A 23,228-nucleotide genomic window follows, 5' to 3' on the forward strand; every position below is an offset into this window, starting at 1 on the left:
GGTTGGACTCCATGCAGACTGTTCCCAGCTGTGTGGGGGGGGGATTCCTTGCAGCTTCCTTCTTCCTGTCAACCCTTCCCTTTCATTCTCAACTTTTCTATAATGACAAAAATTGTTTGAATGCAGTACATTGATTTAATCTTCAGTCATGCCTGATCTTTTCCTGATAATAATGTTAAAACAGCCCAGATTACTAAGGTATTGAAGTTATTTTATGGAAACTATTAAGACAGGTGGTGAAAATAATCACAACAGTTCAAATAAAAACTATTCTCTGATTGTATGGATTTATATGGCCTCTCTAAACAGGCTAGCTGGGTTCAAGGACCCTAAGAATTCTTTTTCTATTTAACCTACTTTATAAATTCTTATTCTAAATGTAGAAAACACCTATTCTTTCTTTTTAATTTAACCATTTTCTTTATGAAATTTGAAGAATTTACATTTTATGGTCAATTTTTAATTTCCTGTCACTTGAGGCACCAGAACTTACTTCAAGAATAGATTCCATTTGCCTAACACAAAAGCCATTCTACGATAAAGATTTAATGTTAAATATTATATCCATCAAATATGGATTTGAAACTAAAACCATAAACTTTTAAGTTTAACTTGTTTTAAAATCAATTAAGTACATGTTAGGGAAGTTTTTTAAAAATTGTAATACAACAGCATTAGTAACTATCTTTATTCTTAAATTGATAAAGGCATTTAACACATAGTTTACAGTATAAACAAGTGCTATACATTTTGCTTATAAAGTGACTTAAAATATTTCAAGCATTATATAATTCCATTTGTACAAAAAGTAAATTTCCAAATAAAGCTTTGGTTAGTAGAACTGATTATGTTCGTCATATCCATTTTCCAAAAGTTGTGCAAGGGAAAAAAAAGCTTCATTCACTAACAAAGGTAGTTCTGGTACAATCAATGCTTTACGGTAAGAGGGGGAAATAGTATAATCATAACTTTAGTTTCCAAGTCTACATCATCTTTTTTTCTTCTTATTTATATGTGGCCAGATACCATCAATTTTAAAAAGCAAAAATTATGTAGAAAATCACCTTTTACTTTATTCTTAGGAAGGTAATCTATTTTAAAAATAGATAGATCTGCAAGACTATTCACTTCTACGACTACCGCAACGCTTTCTCCAAGTTGGGAGCATTAATATATTCCACTGTGGGTAAGCCACTCCTGATCTGGCTCAGGAGGGTAGTATCTACTAGCGCTAGTGCTCAGAATCAAAGTTTATATAATATCTAGAAAACTAAATGTAGTCCAAAACTTATTTTTACAGACTCTACAATGTATGGATTACCTTCATTTATATGAAAAGTAATAAAAATGATACCTTACTTAAATAATATAAAATGTCAGTTTAACCAAATTAACAATCACAAAACTGTAGACACTGTCCTATTAAAATTTTCCAGTCCACTGAGCACTATTTACTCAAAAATGATTATAAACTTAAATGCATCTTCTTTTAAATTTACAGTTTATGCTGAACTATACACTGGTGCTTTTTTAAAAATGATTTTTGTAAAACCTACTTACACAACTACATAATTCCAAAATGGAAGAATAAGCCAACACTAAAATTTACTGGAGATCAATATTCCTTCATGGAAATAATTTTTAAATATTTGAAAATCCTATCTTTATTTCAATTTAGCTTTTAGAATAAACTTTTCATTTCAATTATTGTATAATACTTCAAAGCTAGTTTAAACAGATAAACAAAACCAAGGAGAACTGGTAAAGCATTCCTTCCTTTACACACAATGCCTCAAGGGACACATACATAGTAACATGTTGCAGAAAAGAATTTTTATGGTTCAGCAGATTGCAAAGCAAAACTGAAAGTTTATACAAAGCTAAACAGTGTCTCCCTTCTATTGTTTTTCTTTTAATTTGATCTTGGCTGTTTATTATCCTTCTACTATAACCACTGTGTGATATATATCAGATTCCTAATTGTTCCAATTATGTTTATACCTCTTAAACAGCTTTGTAATATTTGAGAACATTCAACTAATTTGTTTTCATTAGATACGAAATATCCTACATTTTTCTCACTAAATGCTCACTTTCCTGAGCTATATTAAACACCTTATAACAGGTGTATGTATAACTGAAGACCCTAAAATGTCAAGTTTACATTTTTAAAAAATGCATAGACAGTGCTTTGGCAAACCTATTAGTACTCACTTCTTGGCTATTATATATAGGTTCAGTTACTCTGAACTGTGAAATATTTAATCTTTATAACAGGTTATTATTTTCAAATTTGAACCACAGTTTTAAAAGTTTTCTGCAATTTGACTGCTATTAGGCTAAAGAAACAGATGAAGTTTTCTGACCAAAAGTGGTCAATGGGTCTTCCAATAAACAATCCTTATATACTCAATTCAGATATTAAACTTCTGTGCCACAAAATAGAATTACATCAGAACTATAGGAAATAAACTTTTATTATAATACAATATGCTTAAAGTTAAGGTGCTATTCATCATTCCTTACATCATTTGGTCTTTACCAGGTAGGCATCATGTCTGGAAACCATACCCTACCAAGATGCTTGGACACCTCCCAATGAATCTGCTCCAAGCTATACTTCTGGTCAGGAATTAATACTTCTTCCATAATGGATAACTGAGACAGGCGGCCGCCACACATCTTCACAAACTCAACAAAGGCACTACATGAGACTTCGCATTCCCCTAGTCCAATAGCTGACAAATTTTTGCAACGCTCTGCAATTCGAATTAACTCTTCATCAAGAGGCCGTAATCCATTAGCACACACTACTAGTTCAACTAGTCTAGGGCATGTCATTCCCACACGGCCAAGCACGTCTTTGCTTACTGATCTCCCAAAGTAAAGATGGGTGGCAGGTGTTTCATATCGAAAGAATGGATCAAATTCCTCTTCATATAAAAAAAAATACATCACTAAGTTCACTTTGGGTGAATGTCTGATGAAAGCATCCCAGCTGCTCTTCTGAATAGTATGAAAGTGTGTCTGTCCAGGATTCTCACTGACTACATCAATGCGCAAATGTTCTAATCGAACATGTTTTTCAGAAGATAAAGCAAGCAGCAATTCATCACTTAACAAGTGGTAATTCAGGGCCAGTTCACGTAAGCCATGACATTGATCTGCCACACAAAGGATACCTTGGAAGAAAAAAGACCTAATTATTTACAATTTTCCGTACAAGTTCACCATCTGTTCAAAAATTTAATCAAGTGCATGTCCCACAATAAAATCTTACCATATTTCCCTTATACAAAGCTATATAATTTAAAATTTAGTTGTATGGTTGAACTAGCAGGAGGTAAGTCACAAATATTTAAAAGTTTATTACGAGTTTTGTCTATTAAGAAAATGAAACCAATTTCAATCTGATACCTTAAAAAGAAATGAAGCTCAATATAAACCCAGAAAAATCATAAACTATTAATTATATATCATTTAAAATTATACACAATGACTAAGTAAGGTATATCACATTAATACAGTACCATGTTTTTTTAAAAAACTAATTACTAACACTACACTTACAGGTTAAGAAAAAATTATATGATCACTAGAACAGAGGCCAAAAGACATTTTTTGAAATTCAAGACCTAATCTTCATAAAATAAAAATATGGTCAAAACCATATAAAATATGATTTATGTAACAAGATAAAACATTTGAAAAATAAAGATTTCCATCAAATCAGCAGAATTCAACTGCTAATAGTATATAATAAATTTGTCAAATTTATCAAAGGTAATTAATTACCCAATTCACATCAATGGAAATATACATTATGACTTTTAAAGCTCAAACATACCCCCCAAGGCAGTTAAACGTTTACAATGCTTAGGATACTATGCTTCAAAACTATCCCAAACACCTAGCAGCAGATGATTTACCAAAGGTCAATATCGGATCTCCAAAGTGGCTTAGTAAGACACACTCTATATATACTCCTTGATAAATGACCCACTCAAACCGTTTCCTTTTTGTGTTTAGCAACAAGGACACATTATTTACTATTTAGTGTACAATAACACGTCAGAGATTAGATAGATATGTAATACTATACTCATAAAAATCTAGAAAGGTAAATATTACTTCTGTTTTGAAGTTTAGGCAGCTAGCAAAAGATAGCACAACTGGAATTCAAACACACACTGTGATGAGTGACTCTAAGTTCATGAATGTAACTATTGCTTAAGAAGTGACAATACCGAGACTTCTGGTCAAGATGGTGGTGTGGCAGACATGGCTCACCTCTTCACACAACCACATCAAAATGACAACTAAAATACAGAACCACCAGCATTCAGAAAGGTCAGAAATTGAGTAGAATGAAAGTCTGACAACTATGGAATTAAAGAAACCACATCCATACAAATGGGTAGGAGGGGCGAAGACATGAACAGGCTGGTTCTATACCCACATGTGGTGCATAAAAATTCAGGACAGAGATCTCAGGAGCCAGGAGTCTTAGCCCCACATTAGGCCCCCCAGCCCAGGATTCCAGTGCCAGGAAGGTAAGTCCCCACAACTTCTGGCTGCGAAAAACAGGGGGATTGAGTAGATGGAAGAAACTTCTGCAGCCCCAAGCAGTTCCACTTGAAGAACCCACACATGGACTCACCTACTCAGACATACTCCCCCTGAACTCCAGCACCAGCGTGGCAGCTTGGGGGGGCATAAGTAGAGTGCAGGGGTAGGCTGACATGTCTGGCATCAAGGTGAGCAGAGGCCATTGTGCCTTTTCTGGACCCTCCCCCAACAGAGCCTGCATATTGGTGCCATATGCAAGGTGGTTAACACTGTTAGACTGGACTTGGAGATCCCCAGAGACTCTGACCCACCCAATTTACAGGACTACCCAAGCTGCTTTTCCATATGAATGGTCTTGGCTCCTGCTTTACAACTTCCTATATCCTCTCAAACAGCAGCTGGCCTCATCAAGCCCCAGGCCAGAAACTAGCAGCCCAGATTCACAGCTTGGCTTTTCCTGGGCATCTCCAAGCCCAGCACAAGTTGCAGCCATCTCAGATTGGCTTACAGCCCAGGCAAAGCACAGGTGGGGCTGACCTTAGCCTGCACCACCTGGAAAACCTGAGGGCCAACACACCCAGTAGACAGCTACAGACCATGTTGGAGCACCAACACCCTGCCCTTACAAAGCTGATCCACCAAGGAGGGAGGAGGTTTGTGGTCAGTGGTCACAGCCAGTCCTTGAAGCTGACTGGCCTGGGTAAATCCCTCCTATTGATCTGCCAATAGTAACCAAGGCTCAACTACACATGGAGGGTGTACTCACTCAGCCCACACTAAAGGTATACCTCAAGTTCCCAGCTTGGGTGACAGGGGAGGCTGTGCCACTGGTCCCTACAGAAAGCTATTACATCAGGCTACACTACAAGACATGAAGTCAAAGCTGTTCTACCTATTACACAGAAACAAACATGGGGCGGCTGCCAAAATGAGGAGACAAAGAAACACGGCCCAAATGAAAGAACACAGCAAAACTACAGAAAAAGAGCTGAACAGAATGGAGATGAGGAATCTAACAGATGCAGAGTTCAAAATGCTGGTTATAAGGATGTTCAAGGAACTTAGTGAGAACCTTAACAGCATAAAAAAGATCCAGTCAGAAATGAAGGATATGCTAACTGAGATAAAGAACAATTTACAGAGAAACAACCATAGGGTGGACAAAGCCAAGAATCAAATCAATGATTTGAAATATAAGGAAACAATAAACAACCAATCAGAACAAGAAAAAAAAAAGAATCCAAAAATAGAAGGATAGTATAAGCAGCCCCTGCAACTAATTCAAGAGGTCCAATATTCACATTATAGGGGAGCCAGAAGGTGAAAACAAAGAGCAAGAAATTGGAAATCTATTTGAAAAAATAATGAAAGAAAGCTTCTCTACTTTGGTGAAGGAAATAGATAAGCCCAAGAAGCACTGACAGTCCCAAACAAGATGGATGTAGGGGCCCACTCCAAGACACATCATAATGAAAATGCCAAAGGTTAAAGATAAAGACAGAATTTTAAAAGCAACGAAAGAAAAGTAGTTACCTACAGGGGAGTTCCCATAATACTGTCAGCTGATTTCTTAAAAGAAACTTTGCAGGCTGGAAGGGATTGGCAAGAAATATCTGAAGTCATGAAAACAGGGACCTACAGCCAAGATTGCTCTACCCAGGGAAGCTGTTATTTAGAATTGAAGGGCAGATAAAGTGCTTCCTAGACAAGGTAAAAATAAAGGAGTTCATCATCACCAAATCATTGTATTATGAAATGTTAAAGGGACTTATTTAGGAAAGAGAAGATCAAAACTACGAACAATAAAGTGACAAAGTGTGTATCAACAACTGAATCTAAGAAACATGCTAAGCAAATGAGAAGAACAGACACAGAATCATGGATACAAAGGGCATTTTGATAACTGCCTGATGGGAGGGGAGTGTGGGGAATGACTGAAGAGGTGAGGGGATTAAGAAGAACAAATAGGTAGTTACAGAATAGCCAGGGGGGTGTAAAATACAGTTTAGGAAATGAAGTAGCCAAAGAAGTTATGTGCAGGACCCATGGACATGAACATGCTGGGGGGACTGCCTGAGGGAGTGGGGGGTGCTAGGTGGAGGGAGGCAAAGGGGGAAAACAGGACAACTGTAATAGCATAATCAATAACATTAAAAAAAAAGAAAAAGAAAAAGAAATGACAATACTGAAGCCACCAATAAGTCAAAAGCTTTACAGCAGTGGGAGAAAAACACAAGTAACAGAATCAGTGAAGAGATAAACAATGTCCAGTATAAAAGAATCACCAGAAGAGGAAGTAAAAGACATTTGTGCTTCACCATTCAGCCACAGCCAAGTTTCACTCTCCCCAGAGTATGTATATACTTTAAAATAAATCCCGACCATCCTAGGTAACTTGGGCACATTTTCATTCTTTGCAATCTCATAAAGCCTGATATAAAAAGAAAACAAACACATGGGAAAAGGGAACCAAAGATGCAACTAAAAGAAACTTGGAAATATCATTTAAAAACTACTAAAACAGTGTGGCAGGCATTAATTCTAGAAGTGGTCCCCAACATTCTGCACCCTAATCCCTGGAACCTAATCCCTATGAATGTAGTTAAGATATCACACCCATGATTACCATATTTTGTCATGTATAATGTGCACTTTTCTGCCCAAATTTTTGAGGGAAAAATAAGGATGCACATTATACATGGGCATAATAATCCTGTGTATAATATGCACAAAAATGCGGGTGCACATTACACACGGAAGCATATTATGCAAGGCAAAATATGGCATGCTGTATTATATAATAGCACAGTTGGCTTTAAAACAAGATTATCCAGGTGGTTAATGTAATCACATGGCCCCTTTAAAAACCAAATTTTCTCTGGCTGGTTGCAAAAGAGTAAGTCAGAGAGATTCAGAGCTTTTATAGCTAAGCAGAGAAACCACTGGAGCCATGCCAATAACTCTGACTTAGGGAACTGTGGTATTAATGGGTGTTGGTTTAAGCTGCAAAGTTTGCAGTTGTTAGTTATGCAGTAACAGAAAACTAATACATAGTTACCAGTGTTTAAAACTGGAAAATGGTTACAACCCAATAACAAAAAGAAAATAACTTAATTAAATCACAGGCAAAGGATCTGAACAAATGTCTCTCTAAAGAAGATATACAAATGGTGAATAAGCACATGAAAAGCCATTTGAGTCATTAAGAAAATACACATCAAAACCATAATGAGATACCTGTTCACACTCTCTAGGATAGCTATAATCAGAAAGACAGATAACCAGTGTTGATGAGGATATAGAAATGTGAAATGGTGCAGCTGCTTTGGAAAACAATATGGCAGTTCCTCAAATGGTTAGACAGTTATTTACTATGATTTAGCAATTTCAATCCTAGGTATACATCTAAGAGAAATTAAACCGTATGTCCACACAAAAACTTGTATATGAATTTTCATAGCAGGAAAGTTATAAGGTGGAAACAACCCAAATATTCACCAACTGATCCCAAGATAAATGTGACATATCCATACAATGAAATATTATTGACAATAATATGAAATGAAATACATGGATATGTGCTATAATATGGATGAACTCTGAACACATACACTAAGAAACCAGTTATAAAGGACCACATACAGTATGATTCCACTTACATGAAATGTCCAGAAGAGGCACATTACAGAGATAGCAAGTATGAAAGATTAGTAGCTGCCTAGGCCTGTTTAGGATGAGGGTTTTGGAGGGTAACAGCAAAGAGGTATGTGGTTTATTTTTGGGATAATAAAAATGTTCCAAAATTGATTGTAGTGATGGATGACCTACTCTGTCAATATACTAAAAGCCAACACATTGTAAAAACAAATGGTATATAAATTATATATCAATAAAACTGTCATAAAACTGGTACTGAAATCCATTGTTTGGTGGTATAAATTCATATAACTCATTTGGAGAAGAAAAAAACAACAACAACAACAAAAAAAAACAAAGAAGCATAAAAAAGATTCGGATCATCTGACTTAGTTCTTCCACTTCTCAATAATTTGTCCTAATGAAGAAACAAACAGAAGCCAACTACTATGTGCCACAGCAAAAATGTGGAAACAAGTGTCCAATCTTAGCAACAAAACAGAATACCAAGTAACTAAATGTTCACTAGTTCAGCTGATAATTGAGTGTCTTATACAGTACTGGTGCCAGGATGGTAATGATAAAATAGGAACAAAACATCCTTATCCTAATAAAAGGTAGCAGATAATGAAACAAAAATGCTGTGTGAGTCCTAACATGGGAATCCAGGAAGATTTTCCAGAACTTACAGTGCAACTTACAGAATTAAAAGGATCAAGCTAGGGCAAAAGGTGAGTGGAGAAGGAAAGTGAAGGGTATTTCTGGTGTGAACACCTAGACATGGAAGAAAACACAAGCATTCCAAGAACTAACTCAACACACAATATCCAAGTTAGGGGAGTATCTTAAAAGATGAAGCCCAACAGATAGACAAGGACCATGTCATAGGATCTTGCCGGCCGCAGTATGGAGTTGGGATGTTATCTCAAGCACAATAAAAAGTTTGGAAAGAAACGAGAAAAAAACCAGATTCATATTTTAGAAAGATTACTCTGGCTGTAGCACGGAAGCCAGGAGAGAGAAGAGCAAGGCTACAAGGCAAGAAATCAGTACATCACAAAGACTGGGGGCCAGGACTAGAGTAATCTGGGCGGGGGGGGGGGGCGGCGGCGGGCGATAAACACAGGTGCAGTGTCTTAGTTTGGGCTACTTAACAGAGCTGGCTGGCTTAAAAAATAAACATCTACTACTTACAGTTCTGGAGGCCAGAAGTCCAAGATCATGGTGCCAGCATGGTCAGGTTTGGGTTAGGGCCAGAACTCTCCTTACTTGTAGATGGCTACCTTCTCACTGTGTTTTCACATGGTGGAAAGAGAGATCATATCTCTTTTGTCCCTTCTTAAAAGGACACTACTGTTATTCAGGAGAGCTTCACTCTCTTGACTTAATGACCTCCCAACCCACTGCCAAACAGCATCACATTGGGGATTAGGGCTTAAACACATGAATCTGGGGGGAGAGGAGGGAGTTAACACATTCATTCTTTGGCATCACAGAGATTCAAGGCTTATTTCAGTGATGGACTCACCAGACCTCCATGACTGAAGTGAGGGCAGGAGGAATCGATGCTGTCTATCAGGTCCCTGACAACTAGGTGGATAGCACTATTCAGTGAGATAGTGAAAAGGGGGAAAGGAAGAGATCTGGACAGGAGGAAAAGGAAGTCCATTTGTCTGAAGTACCTGTGAGACATTCTATAGGCATTGGGACACTGGCAACTCAACACACAGCCCTAGAGTTCCAGACACCAAAAGTAGCAGGGATTAGCATATATAGAATATATGTGAAGCCACAGATGATGACAGAGCCCAGAGTTTACATGGTTAAAAAAAAAGGGCCCAATACAGAACACAGTGAAACATCAAAATTTAAGGAATGAAAAGGAAAACCAGCATGGAAAACAAAGTAGGAATAATCATAGAGCAAGGAGAAAAATCAAGAGTATGATATCTAAGAGCCAAGACCCAAATCTTGGTCCCTAGTGGTCTAGTAATAGACATAAATTATAAGGACTATATAAAATGAGAAAAAAGTTTGATAAGATGTTCAGTAAAGAAAGCAGAATAGAAAATATCCCGTAACTTCAACTTAGAGAAATTGTCCAAAAGTACAAAATATGGATAGAAAGAAAATACATAATTATGTTAAATTTTGTATTAAAGTCCTCTATTGTTATACTCTTAAATTAAGTGTTACAAGCACTTCTTTTCCTCCCTTCTCTTCTTGAACTAGTCCAAAGGTCATTAGGTCATACCAAGCAAAGCTTACACCGTATTATCAGAATTGATGTGTATATTTAACAAAAATAAATGGCCCTGGCTGGTGTAGCTCAGTGGATTGAGCGCGGGCTGCAAACCAAAGCATCGCAGGTTTGATTCCCAGTCAGGGCACATGCCTGGGTTGCAGGCCATGACCCCCAGGAACCGCACATTGATGTTTCTATCTCTCTCTCTCTCTATATCCCTCCCTTCCCTCTCTAAAAATAAATAAATAAAATCTTAAAAAAAAAAATGAACGTGGGATGTATGGGGATAAAGAGAATAAGCAGCTCAGTCTCACAGAGAAACCAGAGACCCAGAAGCTCTCACACAGCCTAAGTGCTACAAGTTATATTCAGAGTGCTATAGAAACAACAGAGATCTAAACAAGAGAGGAGGAGGAAACAAGAATAAAACCAAAGCACCTGAGCTGAATTTTGAAAGCTGAGCTGGAGTTATCTAGATGAAAATGGGGAAAAAAGGTATTCCACAAGGTACAGTGTACTGATGACACACACAGATATAAAGACCTGCGGTTACACAGAGTTCAACGAAAAGCTGCACTGAGTGGGCAGCAAACAAGATTAACGAGAAAGGTGGAGATCAGGATACAAAGGACCTTGTACACTATGAAGCTATAAAGTATGAACCTTACTCTCACAGCAAACCTATACAGTAGAGAGTACAATGTGACCAAGGTTAAATAAGAAGTAACTGCCAAAGCCCATTCTCTTTGAGATTATCTTTAGTGATAATCCAGAAGTGGCAGAAGCAGCTAGGAAAATATGAACATCCCTCAGTACCCATGGGTGATTGGTTCCAGGACACACACACAACACAACCATTCTACCCTACTCTCCCACGCAGAAACCAAAATCCATGGATGCTCAAGTTCCTTACATAAAATGTGTAGTGTCTGCATCCTGGTTGGTGTGGCTCAGTGGACAGAGCACCAGCCTGCGAACAGAGAGGTTGCCATTTGATTCCTGGTCAGGGCACATGCCTAGGTTGCAGGTCAGGTCCCCCAGTTGGGGGCAAGTGAGAAGCAACCGTTTCACTCTCACACAATGATGTTTCTCTCCCTCTCTGTCTCCTTCCCTTCCCTTCCCCCCTCTGTAAAAGTAAATAAATAAATAAATAAATAAATAGATAAGTAAAATCCCTTAAAATGTATAGTGTTTGCTTACAACTTATACACATCCTTCCCTATACTTCAAATTATCTTTACTTACAGTACTTAATACAATCTAAATGCTAGGTAAATAGTTATTACCCTGTATTGTTTAGGGAATAATGACAAAAACAAGTCTGTACATATTCAGTACAGACACAACCGCCACAGGCCTAACTACATAGTACATATCAACAACAACATAATGTTTTTATTTTCAACCCACAGCTGGTTGAATCCATGGATGCGGAACCCATGGGTATGAAAGGCCCACTGTATTGCAAGAGACCTAGCCATGCTCATCATCAAGATCCTCTGTGTGGGAAGAGAGGAGAGAATGAGCAAGGATCCTCCACTAAGGATTCATTTTCTTGGGGGAAAGTCAGGTTTAGTTATGGCAAGAAGGTAGGAAGTGTTCTATAAAGAGTTCAAGGATTTAACACTGTCCCTTAAAACCAGACTTCCCAAATAACACAGCCAAACGGTTGGGAGGAAATTCAATAGTGGGAGGTTGAGTCAGAAGTGAAGCATCAAGAGCAGTAAGTATGGGTTTTATACTTACTTTATAATACAAATAATTGGGCATTTAAATGGTATCAAACAAAATAATCTCGAATGCTTTAATTGTATATAAGAGGAGTTGGAAAGATTTTATAATGCTATTCCCCCATTTAACAAGACTCTTAGGTCCAAAATTCAACTTAGGAAAAGCATCATCTTGAAAAATGCTGGGCAACATCAGCACACAGTGAGAAGAAAAGCAATTATGAGAATACACTGACTCAAAACCTACCCTGTTAGCTCAGCTACAATTAGAGAAAGTTCTATTTTACCTAAGGGGTACCTTAGGCAAGACTCACCTTGTACTTTTATTTTTTAATTTATCCATTTTCTAGCACAGGTTGGACACAAATTGCCCAATAAAATTAGAAAATAAGTTGGAAGTATCAAGGCTACAGAATTTATGCTACTGTATTATGTCATTAAAAACACTTTTATGTAAAATAGGTGCAATAATCACAGTAATCTACCTTCAAGATTTCTGATCACGGTTTTTCTTATTTTGATACACACATCGATAGGTTTTACTGAAATGCTGTATGGTAAAACACCACATACCTGCTGGAGACACGTGAGGACAGCTGCTCATTTTCAGCAGCTTGAGCGTGTCACTGTTGTTGGCCACTAGCACTTTGAGGGATGGATCATCCACTGGGGTATCATCTATCTTAAGCGAGGACAAGGATTTGGAGTTTACAAACACAACGGTCAGTGCAGAGATGAAGTGAGACTGAAAAGCAAAAATAATTAAAATTGTTTCAATTTCTACAGATAAGAATTGAGGGGGCTGTCATAATACACAAATGTTCCACTTGAACCTTAATGATATTATTTCATAACTGTTTTAGGGGTAGCATTCCCTTCACTCAGTCAAAGTGCTTTTTAACCTCTGGGAGGGGGAAAAAAAGACTTTAAGCCTCAGGATGAGTGTCTCTACATCAAAACAATCACTGGTAAATAAAAAGAGGAATTCTGAAATCCAGGATAATACCTATCAGTCACCTTATCTGGAAATCCTACTTTAGTGTTTTATAACACTAAAATGTGTTATCTTTTGGTCTGATAGTAATGACCACTAAAATAGTAATAACTGCCCCAGGTGGGTGGCTCAGTTGATTGGAGCATTGTCCCATACACCAAAAGGTTGTGGGTTCTTCCCAGTCAGGGCACATACCTAGATTGTGGGTTCCATCCCCCGTCAGGGCACATACAGGAGGCAACTGATCGATGTTTCTCTCCCTTCCTCTCTCTCTAAAATCAATTAAAATACATACATGCACATATATACACACATGTATATCCTCAGGTGAGGATAAAAAAGTAACAACTAATACCTATTAGCATAGTAATTAAAATTATAATAACTCAGAAGCTATGACAGACTTATTTGGAATAAGGTAGCTCATACAAAATTTGATTCTAATCAAAATCATTATCTAAATAAAATTTCAAATTTAAAACTCACTTAAGTGTATTGAATTATCTGTAATATTTTCAAGCCTATTTTACTTTAATGCCTTTTCCCACAAATGTACCAATTAATATCCATCCATTTATTATATATATACACTAAGATATCAGATATGGAACCTGAACTAAAGGAACCACGCACGGTAGGGAAACAGGTAATAAAAAGAACCTATGCAGCCATAACCAACAGACAAAGAATCCAGGAGAGTAAGGAAAGAGAGGCCGAGAGATGGTCCAGCATACTCCTCTCCAGAGCCCATCTGACCCTCCACTGAGCTTTATAAAGTCACTACAGCAGTGAAGAGGGAAGAGGGCAGGCTAATAGCCAGAAAAGTACAGTTGACCCCCGAATAACATGGGTCTTAACTGTGCAGGTCCACTTGTATGTGGATTTTTTTTTATTGAAAAATTTCAAATTTCATAAAAGTGGACCATGAAGCCCAAATCTGCTTTGTTCACAAGTTAATTATATTCAACCCACAACTGGAAATCTGCATATGCCAAGGGTCAAATTTTTTAATGCTTGTGGGTTATTTTTCTGTACTGTAATTAAATAACTGGTTTACTTCTTATATTGATTAAGTAACTGTTTCACTATTTAAATGTTCCTTTGTGTCTCCTGCATCCACATTTCTTCATCAGTATACTCATGGCTGCACCGCTGCCTTCATTTTCCCACTCCCCTCAGATTTAGCTCTGGTCAACTACATTTACTTCATGTTTTCTTTGGTTCTCACAGGATTTCCAAAATAAAGCAACACCCTATTTCAACCTCTACAAAAGCTGTAACAGGAAAAGAAAAAAGAAAAACAGTATAAGCATCCTAGGCCCATTTATTTTATTTATAAATGCATTTTTTATTTTATTAAATTTACTGGGATGACATTGGTTACTAGGGTCATATAGGTGTCAAGTGTGCATTTCTATGATAAAAAATATGGAACGCTTCACAAATTTGCATGGCATGGGGCCATATTAATCTTCTCTGTATCACTCCAATTTTAGTATATGTGCTGCTAAAGCGAGCACCCTAGGCCCATTTAATAAGGAGAGAGGCAGCATTAGACACAGCAATAGTTCCCAAAGACAAACCTAGTATGTGTAAGTACAGTGTGAGTACTAATTATGCATAATGATAACCCTGAGTAATAAAAAAAGGAACTCGTGTTCAACACCCTTTTAATATGGTGTATTTTATACATATGCCATATGTATATTTGTTTTTTAATTATAGTATGTACATTAAAAAAAGGCCAATCTGAAGCATTTCATTTCCCCTGCGATGCTTGAACAAGGCTACTAAGTACTTCTTAGAGTGAGGTCCTTGAATCATATTAGGACTAGACTGCTCTCCTGAAGGGAAAATTTGAAATAGGAATAGTAATTCAAAACTCAGAAGTTCCTCACATGATTTTTATGCACACTGTTTGAGAATTAGAGTGGTCTAATTCATGGACTTAGAATCTTAAAATGCTGAAGTGAACAGAGAATCTCTTGCCCATTTCCCTCATTTTACACAAGAAAAAACATTTTATCTCAAATGTGCATATGCAATGAATCTTTTTAACATCAATTGAGACTGTGAAATTAACTGGTGAAATATTTGTCACTGATAGTCTATTACACTACCTGGGTTATAATATACATTCAGGTTAGTAAAACTTCTTCCCTATTCATCCTAGTAAATTAAAATGTTAAGTGTTTTAAAAGGATGTTTACTCTGAAAAAAGTTCTTCAAATTATTATTGGATATTAACCTACTAAACATCTGCTAACCTACTCAGGGGCCTTTGTAGCTGTCTTTCTAAAAAAATGCACCCTTTTTACCATTCTAACAGAATAATTATTAGAGAGACTATTTCTAATTATATGTAGGATCATCTTAGAACATAAATATAAAATCAACTTACCTCTTCACCAAAAAAAGTTTTAAGAATAAATCTTTAAACAATTACCAGAAGATTTTATAAGAAAGCTACACCTGCTTTTGATACTGGCACTGCCTACTTTTCTTTGATTTTAATTTCACCAATCTGGTCTGAAAGTCCAAAAAGGCACATCTACATGTCTCTTTTTCTAATATGCTTGTTTTTCAGTTTGACTTTGTTGCTTTTAGGACGTTCTATAGAATCCACTGTAAATTCATTCACTGTTCAACCTTACTCATGAAGAAACACAACAATAAAAAATGGAAAAGCTTAAAAAAAATCCTATAACATTCTAATTGATGTTTTTTTTTTTTCCTATCATACTATACTACTTTCCTTACACTCCACTCACATCACTCCCATCAAGTACAAGAAATGGGTAGGGTTTCAATGAATTTCTCATTAACAGCTAAAAAAAACAAACAAACAAACAAACAAAAAAAACCCCAACAAACCACAGCAAGATACCTTTGGTAAATCCATAAAACTTGGCCGAGCAGTTGAAATAAGTCCAAGTGTTTTTAAAGAGCAGTTCACAAGTTGCGATAATATGTCACAAGCTGCTTCAGCTGATTCTTTGCTGCTGTCCACCTTAGAAAAGAAAATACCATTTATCCATGGATATATTTACAGTATTCTGTGCATATCTTAACTTTATAAAAGCAATAAATGTAGTCACTAGTCTACTGCATTATAAAGAACTAATACTGAGTTTTTCAATTATCTACTACCACATATAACATCAGCCTTTTCTGAGTCACCTGGAAAAAAATAAAAGGGCTAACTGTCAAGACTTCACTTTTACTATGATGATATATATTTAATATTGGAATAACTTGGCTCCAAGTTGATTTATTCCAAACTGACTATATAACCTAGTAAAATGCATTAGTTTATCTTTGAAAAATAATTATGTATTTGGTAGTGGATCCAATCATACATATAAATAGCATCTATGGCAGGGGTGTCAAACTCATTTTCACTGGGGGCCACATCAGCCTCGAGGTTGCCTTCAAAGGCCGAATGTAGAGCTCCTTGCCCCTAGTTAAGGAGTAGTTATATTTATACAGTCCTAAAATTACACTTGGCCCTAACAACTGGGGATTCATCATTAATGACAATGAAAAACAAATGCAAAGTAGACTGAGGGCCTCCAACCAGTTAAGCATGAAAAACTGAAACAAAGAGCTGTTCCTATACACTCTTCTGCAGAGTAGTATCTTGGGAAAAAGGTAGTATGTCAAAAGCTTCTTAAGAGTTCTTTTTTTTTTTTTAAAGGAAGTTGTTCCCTAAGCTAAAAAGCATCTTAAACCAGAATAAGTAAAAGTAATACCATTACTTTAATTCCAGAATGATGTACATTACCTTAACCCCAAAATGTCCTGAGGAGCCGGTTGTAAAACTGTCCTACAATTTTCAGAGCTGTTTATCATTCCCTCTGGCTAAGTGTTTCTACACCAGTGGTTCACACAGTGTAGTCCCTGGACCAGCAGCATCAACACCTGGAAACTTGTCGGAGATGCAGATTCTCATGCTCATCCCAGATCATGGCAATCAGAAACTTCGGGTGTGGGACCCAGAAATTTTTATCTTAACGAGCTCCCACCATTTCCCCATCCTTTCCCCTGGCTAGGGTTGCCAGATAACATACAAGATATCCAAAAAGTATTAAAGTTTGCTCTAAATGATGCAAGGGACACATTTACACAAAAAATCGTTGATTATCTGAACTCAAATTTATCTAGGTATCCTTTTATTTTTATCTGCTAACCCTAGCAATCTCACCCTCAATGGCTTAAGTGCCTTTATGCATTTTTCTGAGAAGACGGCCGTAACACACCCAACCATTCCCATTACTGGGTCTCTCTTCCTCCTTGGACACACGTGGGTGAATAAGCTGGTAATCTCCACTCCAGAAGGAATAACATTCTTGGGAGCAGCCAAGACCAGTCTTGGTAGGGAACTCTGGGTTAAGAATCACCACTTTATCTAGGTTTAACTTTACCTGTATAATAACTGCTACATATAGCTAAATCAGGTATTCAGGTGTTACTTTTCAACAATAATTATCAGTGTTACAAATGTAGTAAAGATGGCCATAGTCCATTAGTCACCCCCAAAACAAAACATTACAAACCACTATATTCATACACACCACTGTGATTCCTTAAGCTCTTCGGGACATCTCAGAAAGCCACCCCACTGCACTTATCACCGCATAATTTCAGCATGTCCCTTCCCTCAACGAAAAGAAACAAATAGTTCTTTTTTTGGCAGCCTTCCATGTACCTTTTTCTATTTCTCTCTAAAATATATTCACCTAAATCTTTCACATAAAATTTTTGTATCTCTCTTTTCTTTGAAGACTTCTTACCATAAAGTCAATAAGCAAGTCCAGTCCCTGTTACATAGAAAAGTAAGTGTAAATCAATCATAATAGCCACATTAAAATTTTTTTATTACGTATTTCTTTTTCCTCAAATTGTTTGCAATAATTCACTCTGACAACTTTAGTTGATGATTTATGCTACTTAGTGGTTGCTTCTGCTCTTAAGAAATTAATAATTATAATAAAATGAAGTAATTAAGTTCAAATATAATTATTTGTCACAGCTTCTAAGGTACATGACAATTCTAAATCTTTAAGCACTCTCCCTAAAAAGCAGTATTTCAAAGGCATGGGAAGGTGTATTGATTTAGAATACAAGGGCTACTAAATCTGATTTTTTAAAAGAAAGATTTAAATATTACCTTGAAGCTGACATACTGTAGATGGTTTGAATGTCTTTTAATAATCTGTTTGATCAGCTCTGGATGTGTAGCTTTCAAATAAGATGTAGCTGGCTGATTCAGTTCAAATTCAAAACATCTCCACAAGTCAGGCATGTGAAATACCTGGTTCCAGTTGCGGCAAACTTGTGAAGCATGAGCCCGGTCAAGAAGAGGCAAATACTTAAACACTTGGAGAATAATGTCCTGAAGGAGATTACCCCAATCACAAGTCTGAGAATGCTCATTTGAAGTCCTCAGTTTCTTGGATTTTTCTGCCGTATCTTCTTCTGATGAACTGTGGTCACTATCTCTTCCTCCTCGTTTCATCCTATTTAGAAAAATGCATAATTTTTCATACTTAATTTCCAAATAGAAATAAATCCAGAATTTATTCTTCTGTCACTGAGATGTGTATATATATATTTATAAACACAAACACAAACAAGCAGAAAGAATTGGACCAGTAATTCCAGGAGCATATCAAAATAAAATATAATAAAAAAACACCAGTGGAGACCAACTGTCACAGCACAAGTTCTATACAGGTGTTTAAACATTTGTATTTATACTGTATTATCTGGGGGGGAAAGTTTATCATCATTTTGGAATTAAACCAAGAATTTACATACATTTTTAAAAATTTTCATGTATTGATGTTAGAGAGACAAAAGAAGGGAGAAGGGGGGTAGAGCAGGAGGGAGAGAGGGAGGAAGAAAGAGAAAGAAAAATATCAATTTGTTGTTCCACTTATTTATTTTTCATTGGTTAATTCTTTCTTATATGTGCCCTGGCCAGGGATCAAACTCACAACCTTGGTGAATCAGGATGATGCTGTAACCAACGGAGCTACTCTGCCAGGGCACCAAGAATTTATATTTTAAAAGTTATAGTTAACTAACTCAAAAAGAACCTACAGTGACACTTTAAGGTTTCTTACAAGATACCTAAAGGTACCTGCTATCTCTGAATTCCTGAATTCAAGGCAGACTAGAATCCCAGTAACCTCCAGAGAGGATCTGAATGAAGTAGCCAAGAGATCTTTTCACATTGAGCAGTTTGTGATATATGTCATCATCAGCCCCACTCTCTGCTAAACATACACAAACTCATTCCTACTAAGTATTGTTTGGTCTGGAGTATGGTAGCTTCTTTCAACACACCACTTACTGCTGAAATGATTTCCCCAGATTGTATTTCTAACTGACAGGTATGTGTTTATTACATGTATTTGTATTATCTTCATTCCATTTTTTAATGGTCTTTTTGTTACAAAACAGTAGTGTGGTTATATAGCCTCGAACAAATTACTTGACCTCCCTGTGCTTCAGTTTGGTAAATGAAGATAGTAACACATACTGTTCTTGTGAGGAATTTAATAGTACTAGGGCTCTGAAAGGAGACAGATGATTGTTGAACTCAGTGACAGTAAAGCAGTCCAGTACTAAAGACATAAAGTGCATGACAGTAAAATAGAAAACACGATCCCATTTTTGTTTTAAAATGAAGTATGTATATGAGGAGTGCAAGAACAACCATTTATATATGAGAAACACACACTGGAAGTAGATTCACCACATTAATATAGTAACTATAACAGTGAGTGGGATATTAGTAATGGGATAGCAGGTGATTTTCTTTGTGCCAATACACTTCTTTGTATTTTACATTTTTACTTTAATGTCATTGAATTACATTGCAATCAGATGAAAAGGTCTTCCGTTTCTTCAAAAGTAAGCATTATTGTATCTAAACTAAATGAGATTAACTTTGGACCACTTAAATAGTACCCCTATTTGGTTTAGAGCCTGTGATACTTTCCTTTTGTCGCCACAGAGCAGTTTGGTGGTGGTTTGGATTTGAAATCAAAGCTTTCGAAAAGGATGGCTTGTGCCCGGCTCCAACTATACTCTTGGCACACTAACACACAGGAACTTCTGATTCCTGAGTGGGATGCAACATGTGCTAATGCATGAAACTTAACCAAGTATTTCTTCGCAGATTCTCTCTCTATTCAGTAGTTACAAAAATTTGTGAATAAGCATTGAGGGCTGCAGGGAAAAAGAATGGCAGAGACCCGTGGTCTTTATGGCATTAAAATAAACCCAGGTCTAAAAAGTAGTATAAACTACGTTACCTTTAATAGAAAAAAATCTCTCCCAGTAATAATGTCCTACTAGAGGTTGAAACACTGTCATTATGACCCATTTTTCTGCTCTAACGTATCCTGAAGGCTTACTTTAATTTTAGCATATAAAATTTGGGTCAAAGAACAAAGAGATTGCTACCTGGGGCTTGTAATTTCTCTGCTGGCTATCTAAAATCTTCAGAATTTTGAGATAAAGAGAGTCAAAAAGAATGAAGACATCTTTATAATTTCTACCCCCTATTATAGAATGCTGTTTCTGGACAAAATCCTCTAAAACCAGAACTATTCAACTTCAAGATGAAATGATTCACCTTAGAGTATATGGACATATAAACAAAATGAGTCTTATTACATAATTATCTTTGTTAATACTTTACTGATCCTAACAATAGATACTTTCTTTTGTTTATTACAGTCCTATTTTGAATCAAGTATATTTCAGTACCTTTCCAAGTTGAGGGAGAAAACAACTGACATATTAAGAAGTACACAACACCGAGGAACAGAATCTCTTAGTCTAGATATAAGACTGGGTGACCACCAAAGTATATTTTAAATACCTACCTCGGTAGTTTATGACCAGCCAAGCAAAATCTGTAATTTGTCATATGTATCATGACTGTTATATGTCAGTATTATAGTATGTTTAGCAACAGAAAAAACCTCCAAGGTCAAATGCCGAAAAAATGGTCTCTGTATTGTCTTCATTTATGCATGAAAATAACAGAATACAGTGGGCACAATTCTTAAGTATGAATTTTTTCCAAGATGATCTGATTTATCAATGCAAAAATGTAAACTGCTTTCAAAAGTATCCTATTAAATCGATTTACACACGAAACTCTGCTGTATCAAAAGCTAATGCAAAGCACCCACCAATCTGCAAAGAATTCACATCAATGGACTATTTCCTACTTTTAGTCAGGGTGAAACACCTCTCACATTTGAACAGAAGTGCAGAGACGGGAACCGGGCAACAAACGTCAACGAGGCTCAGCAGAGCACCACAACCAGGCCTCCCCAGGGCTCCAGCGGTTCGATTCAGAACCGCAACTTTTCCTGGCCCCAAATAATCAAGGCAGCTTAGGCCACCAGAGCATTTGGTAAGGGAGGACATTCCTACGAAGGACCCAGAAGCAAGTTAATGAGCCAAGACTACAAACTAGTTGAGCAGCACAGGGAGCGGCAGAACTAACAGCACGTCCACGCCCTCCAAAGGCGCAGTCGCGCTTACTCATAAGGGCTGAAGAGAACACTCCGCTGGGTCTCCCTTGTTGCATTAAGCACTTGGGGCACTCTGGGCTTGCGGTAATTTTAAAAGCTCACTGGTACTTGGCTCTAAAAAGCTTGTTTTGGCATCAGTTCCTTTCCATTTACGTTGTGCTTTGACTAATATCAAAATTAATACGCATACTTTGGCTGAAATACAAGAATAAACCCGTGGAAAGAGATCGACTCTCAAATCTAGACAGTAGGAAAAGTGTAGCGGTGACAATCTGCCTGTTGGTCATTTGCAGATGACTGGGACTCGAGGGCATTTTTACAAATATTTCAAGGATGGTAGAAAAAAAGATCTGGGCCACCTGACTGGACATCACGAGCAGTAAAATACTAGTAGTCTCCCATCTCAGCCCAGAGGCGCAGGCCCATCACGTAAGAGGCTGCAGCCCCGCCGGGAGCGGCTGCCACGCCAAAAGCAGGCGCGGAGCCGCTCATCACAAGTTGACCAAGTTTTCCACTCCGCTACGCGGCCCGGCGGCCCTTCCTCCCCGCGCCACCTCCAAGGATCGGCTTTTCCCGTCATTTCTCCGGCGCCCTACTCCGAGCAGTCTGTTTTGACACCTTAAGTCCCTTTCTTTCTCCAGGTACCAATACGGGCGTAGCACACACCGGGAAGAGCCCGGCCCGGCGCGAGCGGTGCGGTGCCTGTCACTAACCCCTGCCAAGAGTAATAAAGACAGGCGCGGCGGATCGCGGGGAGGCTGCACGCGGCCCTTAGCAAAACGTACCACGCCCTGTTGACATGTTTTGAAGCAGGCAAGAGGGGAAACGCCCCCAAGCAGGCTCCAAGGTCTGGGCGCCGCGCCCCCAGCCCGGCTCGGCGCTCCCGAGGCTCTGCTGGCGAGGGCCCGGGACCCCGCCACCAGGCCCGTCGGGCCGCCCACCCCAGTCGGCGGACCCTCCCTGGCTCCACTGTCGCAGCGGAGCTCCGGCTCTGGCCCTCCGCCGTTACCTGCTGCTGGAGGCGGCTTCCCCTACACACCACCCCGGGCTCCGGGGACGGCGGCGGCTGGTTCCGCGGCTTTCACATGGGGCCCCCGGGGCCCCGCGCTTCGGACTCCCGCCGACGCGGCCCCCCTCGCTCCGCCCGCATCCGAGGCGCTGGTCCCTCCGCGGGCGCCAGTGAGGCTCCACCTTTGCGGCTCTGGCTGCCCGAGGAGAAGCCTTCCTCCCCAGTCCCACGCCGTCCGCGTCCTTCTCCCGGTACCGTCGAGGAAGTGAGAGACTCTCCTGTGCGAGCTACTGCCACCGCGTAGGTCCCTGCGCCTCTGCCCGCACTCCGACTCCAAAATGGCGCCCGAGGCTCGCGGCCGCGCGCTTTCCCCAGCGCGTCTCCGCCCCAGGGGCGGGCGCGTGTCCGGGGCGGTGCACTGGACGAGGGCGGGAGCGGGCGGGAGCGGGCGGGAGCGGGCGGGAGCGGGCGGGAGCGGGCGGGA

The 23,228-nt window shown here is 38.5% G+C and overlaps 1 protein-coding gene and 1 pseudogene across 2 annotated transcripts; both read right to left on the reverse strand.

Annotated features, from left to right (window-relative positions):
- Nucleotides 1-673: 673 nt before the first annotated feature.
- On the reverse strand, nucleotides 674-23,103 carry FBXL3 (F-box and leucine rich repeat protein 3). Of its 2 annotated transcripts, none has more exons than XM_045838943.1 (5): nucleotides 22,927-23,103; nucleotides 18,345-18,693; nucleotides 16,062-16,184; nucleotides 12,754-12,925; nucleotides 674-3,182 (listed from the first exon to the last, which is right to left on the reverse strand). In XM_045838943.1, the coding sequence occupies exons 2-5, from the start codon at nucleotides 18,690-18,692 to the stop codon at nucleotides 2,539-2,541; spliced, it is 1,287 nt and encodes a 428-aa protein (XP_045694899.1). In that variant the 5' UTR covers nucleotide 18,693; nucleotides 22,927-23,103; the 3' UTR covers nucleotides 674-2,538. The 2 variants fall into 2 exon arrangements, with proteins under 2 accessions (XP_045694899.1, XP_045694898.1); XM_045838942.1 differs by having other exon boundaries at nucleotides 22,745-23,024.
- LOC123818988 lies at nucleotides 14,597-14,694 on the reverse strand (annotated as a pseudogene).
- Nucleotides 23,104-23,228: the final 125 nt, after the last annotated feature.

Source organism: Phyllostomus hastatus, unplaced genomic scaffold (assembly GCF_019186645.2).
Source record: "Phyllostomus hastatus isolate PE091 unplaced genomic scaffold, TTU_PhHast_1.1 phas_contig_29, whole genome shotgun sequence".
Lineage (NCBI taxonomy): Eukaryota > Metazoa > Chordata > Mammalia > Chiroptera > Phyllostomidae > Phyllostomus > Phyllostomus hastatus.

Coding starts and splice junctions, on each gene's coding strand:
- FBXL3 (XM_045838943.1), bottom strand. CDS start 18,692: ATGAAACGAGGAGGAAGAGATAGTGACCACAGTTCATCAGAAGAAGAT. Junction 12,926..16,061: donor GTTTTATGGATTTACCAAAG/GTATCTTGCTGT, acceptor TTTGCTTTTCAG/TCTCACTTCATCTCTGCACT. Junction 3,183..12,753: donor TCCTCACGTGTCTCCAGCAG/GTATGTGGTGTT, acceptor TTTTCTTCCAAG/GTATCCTTTGTGTGGCAGAT.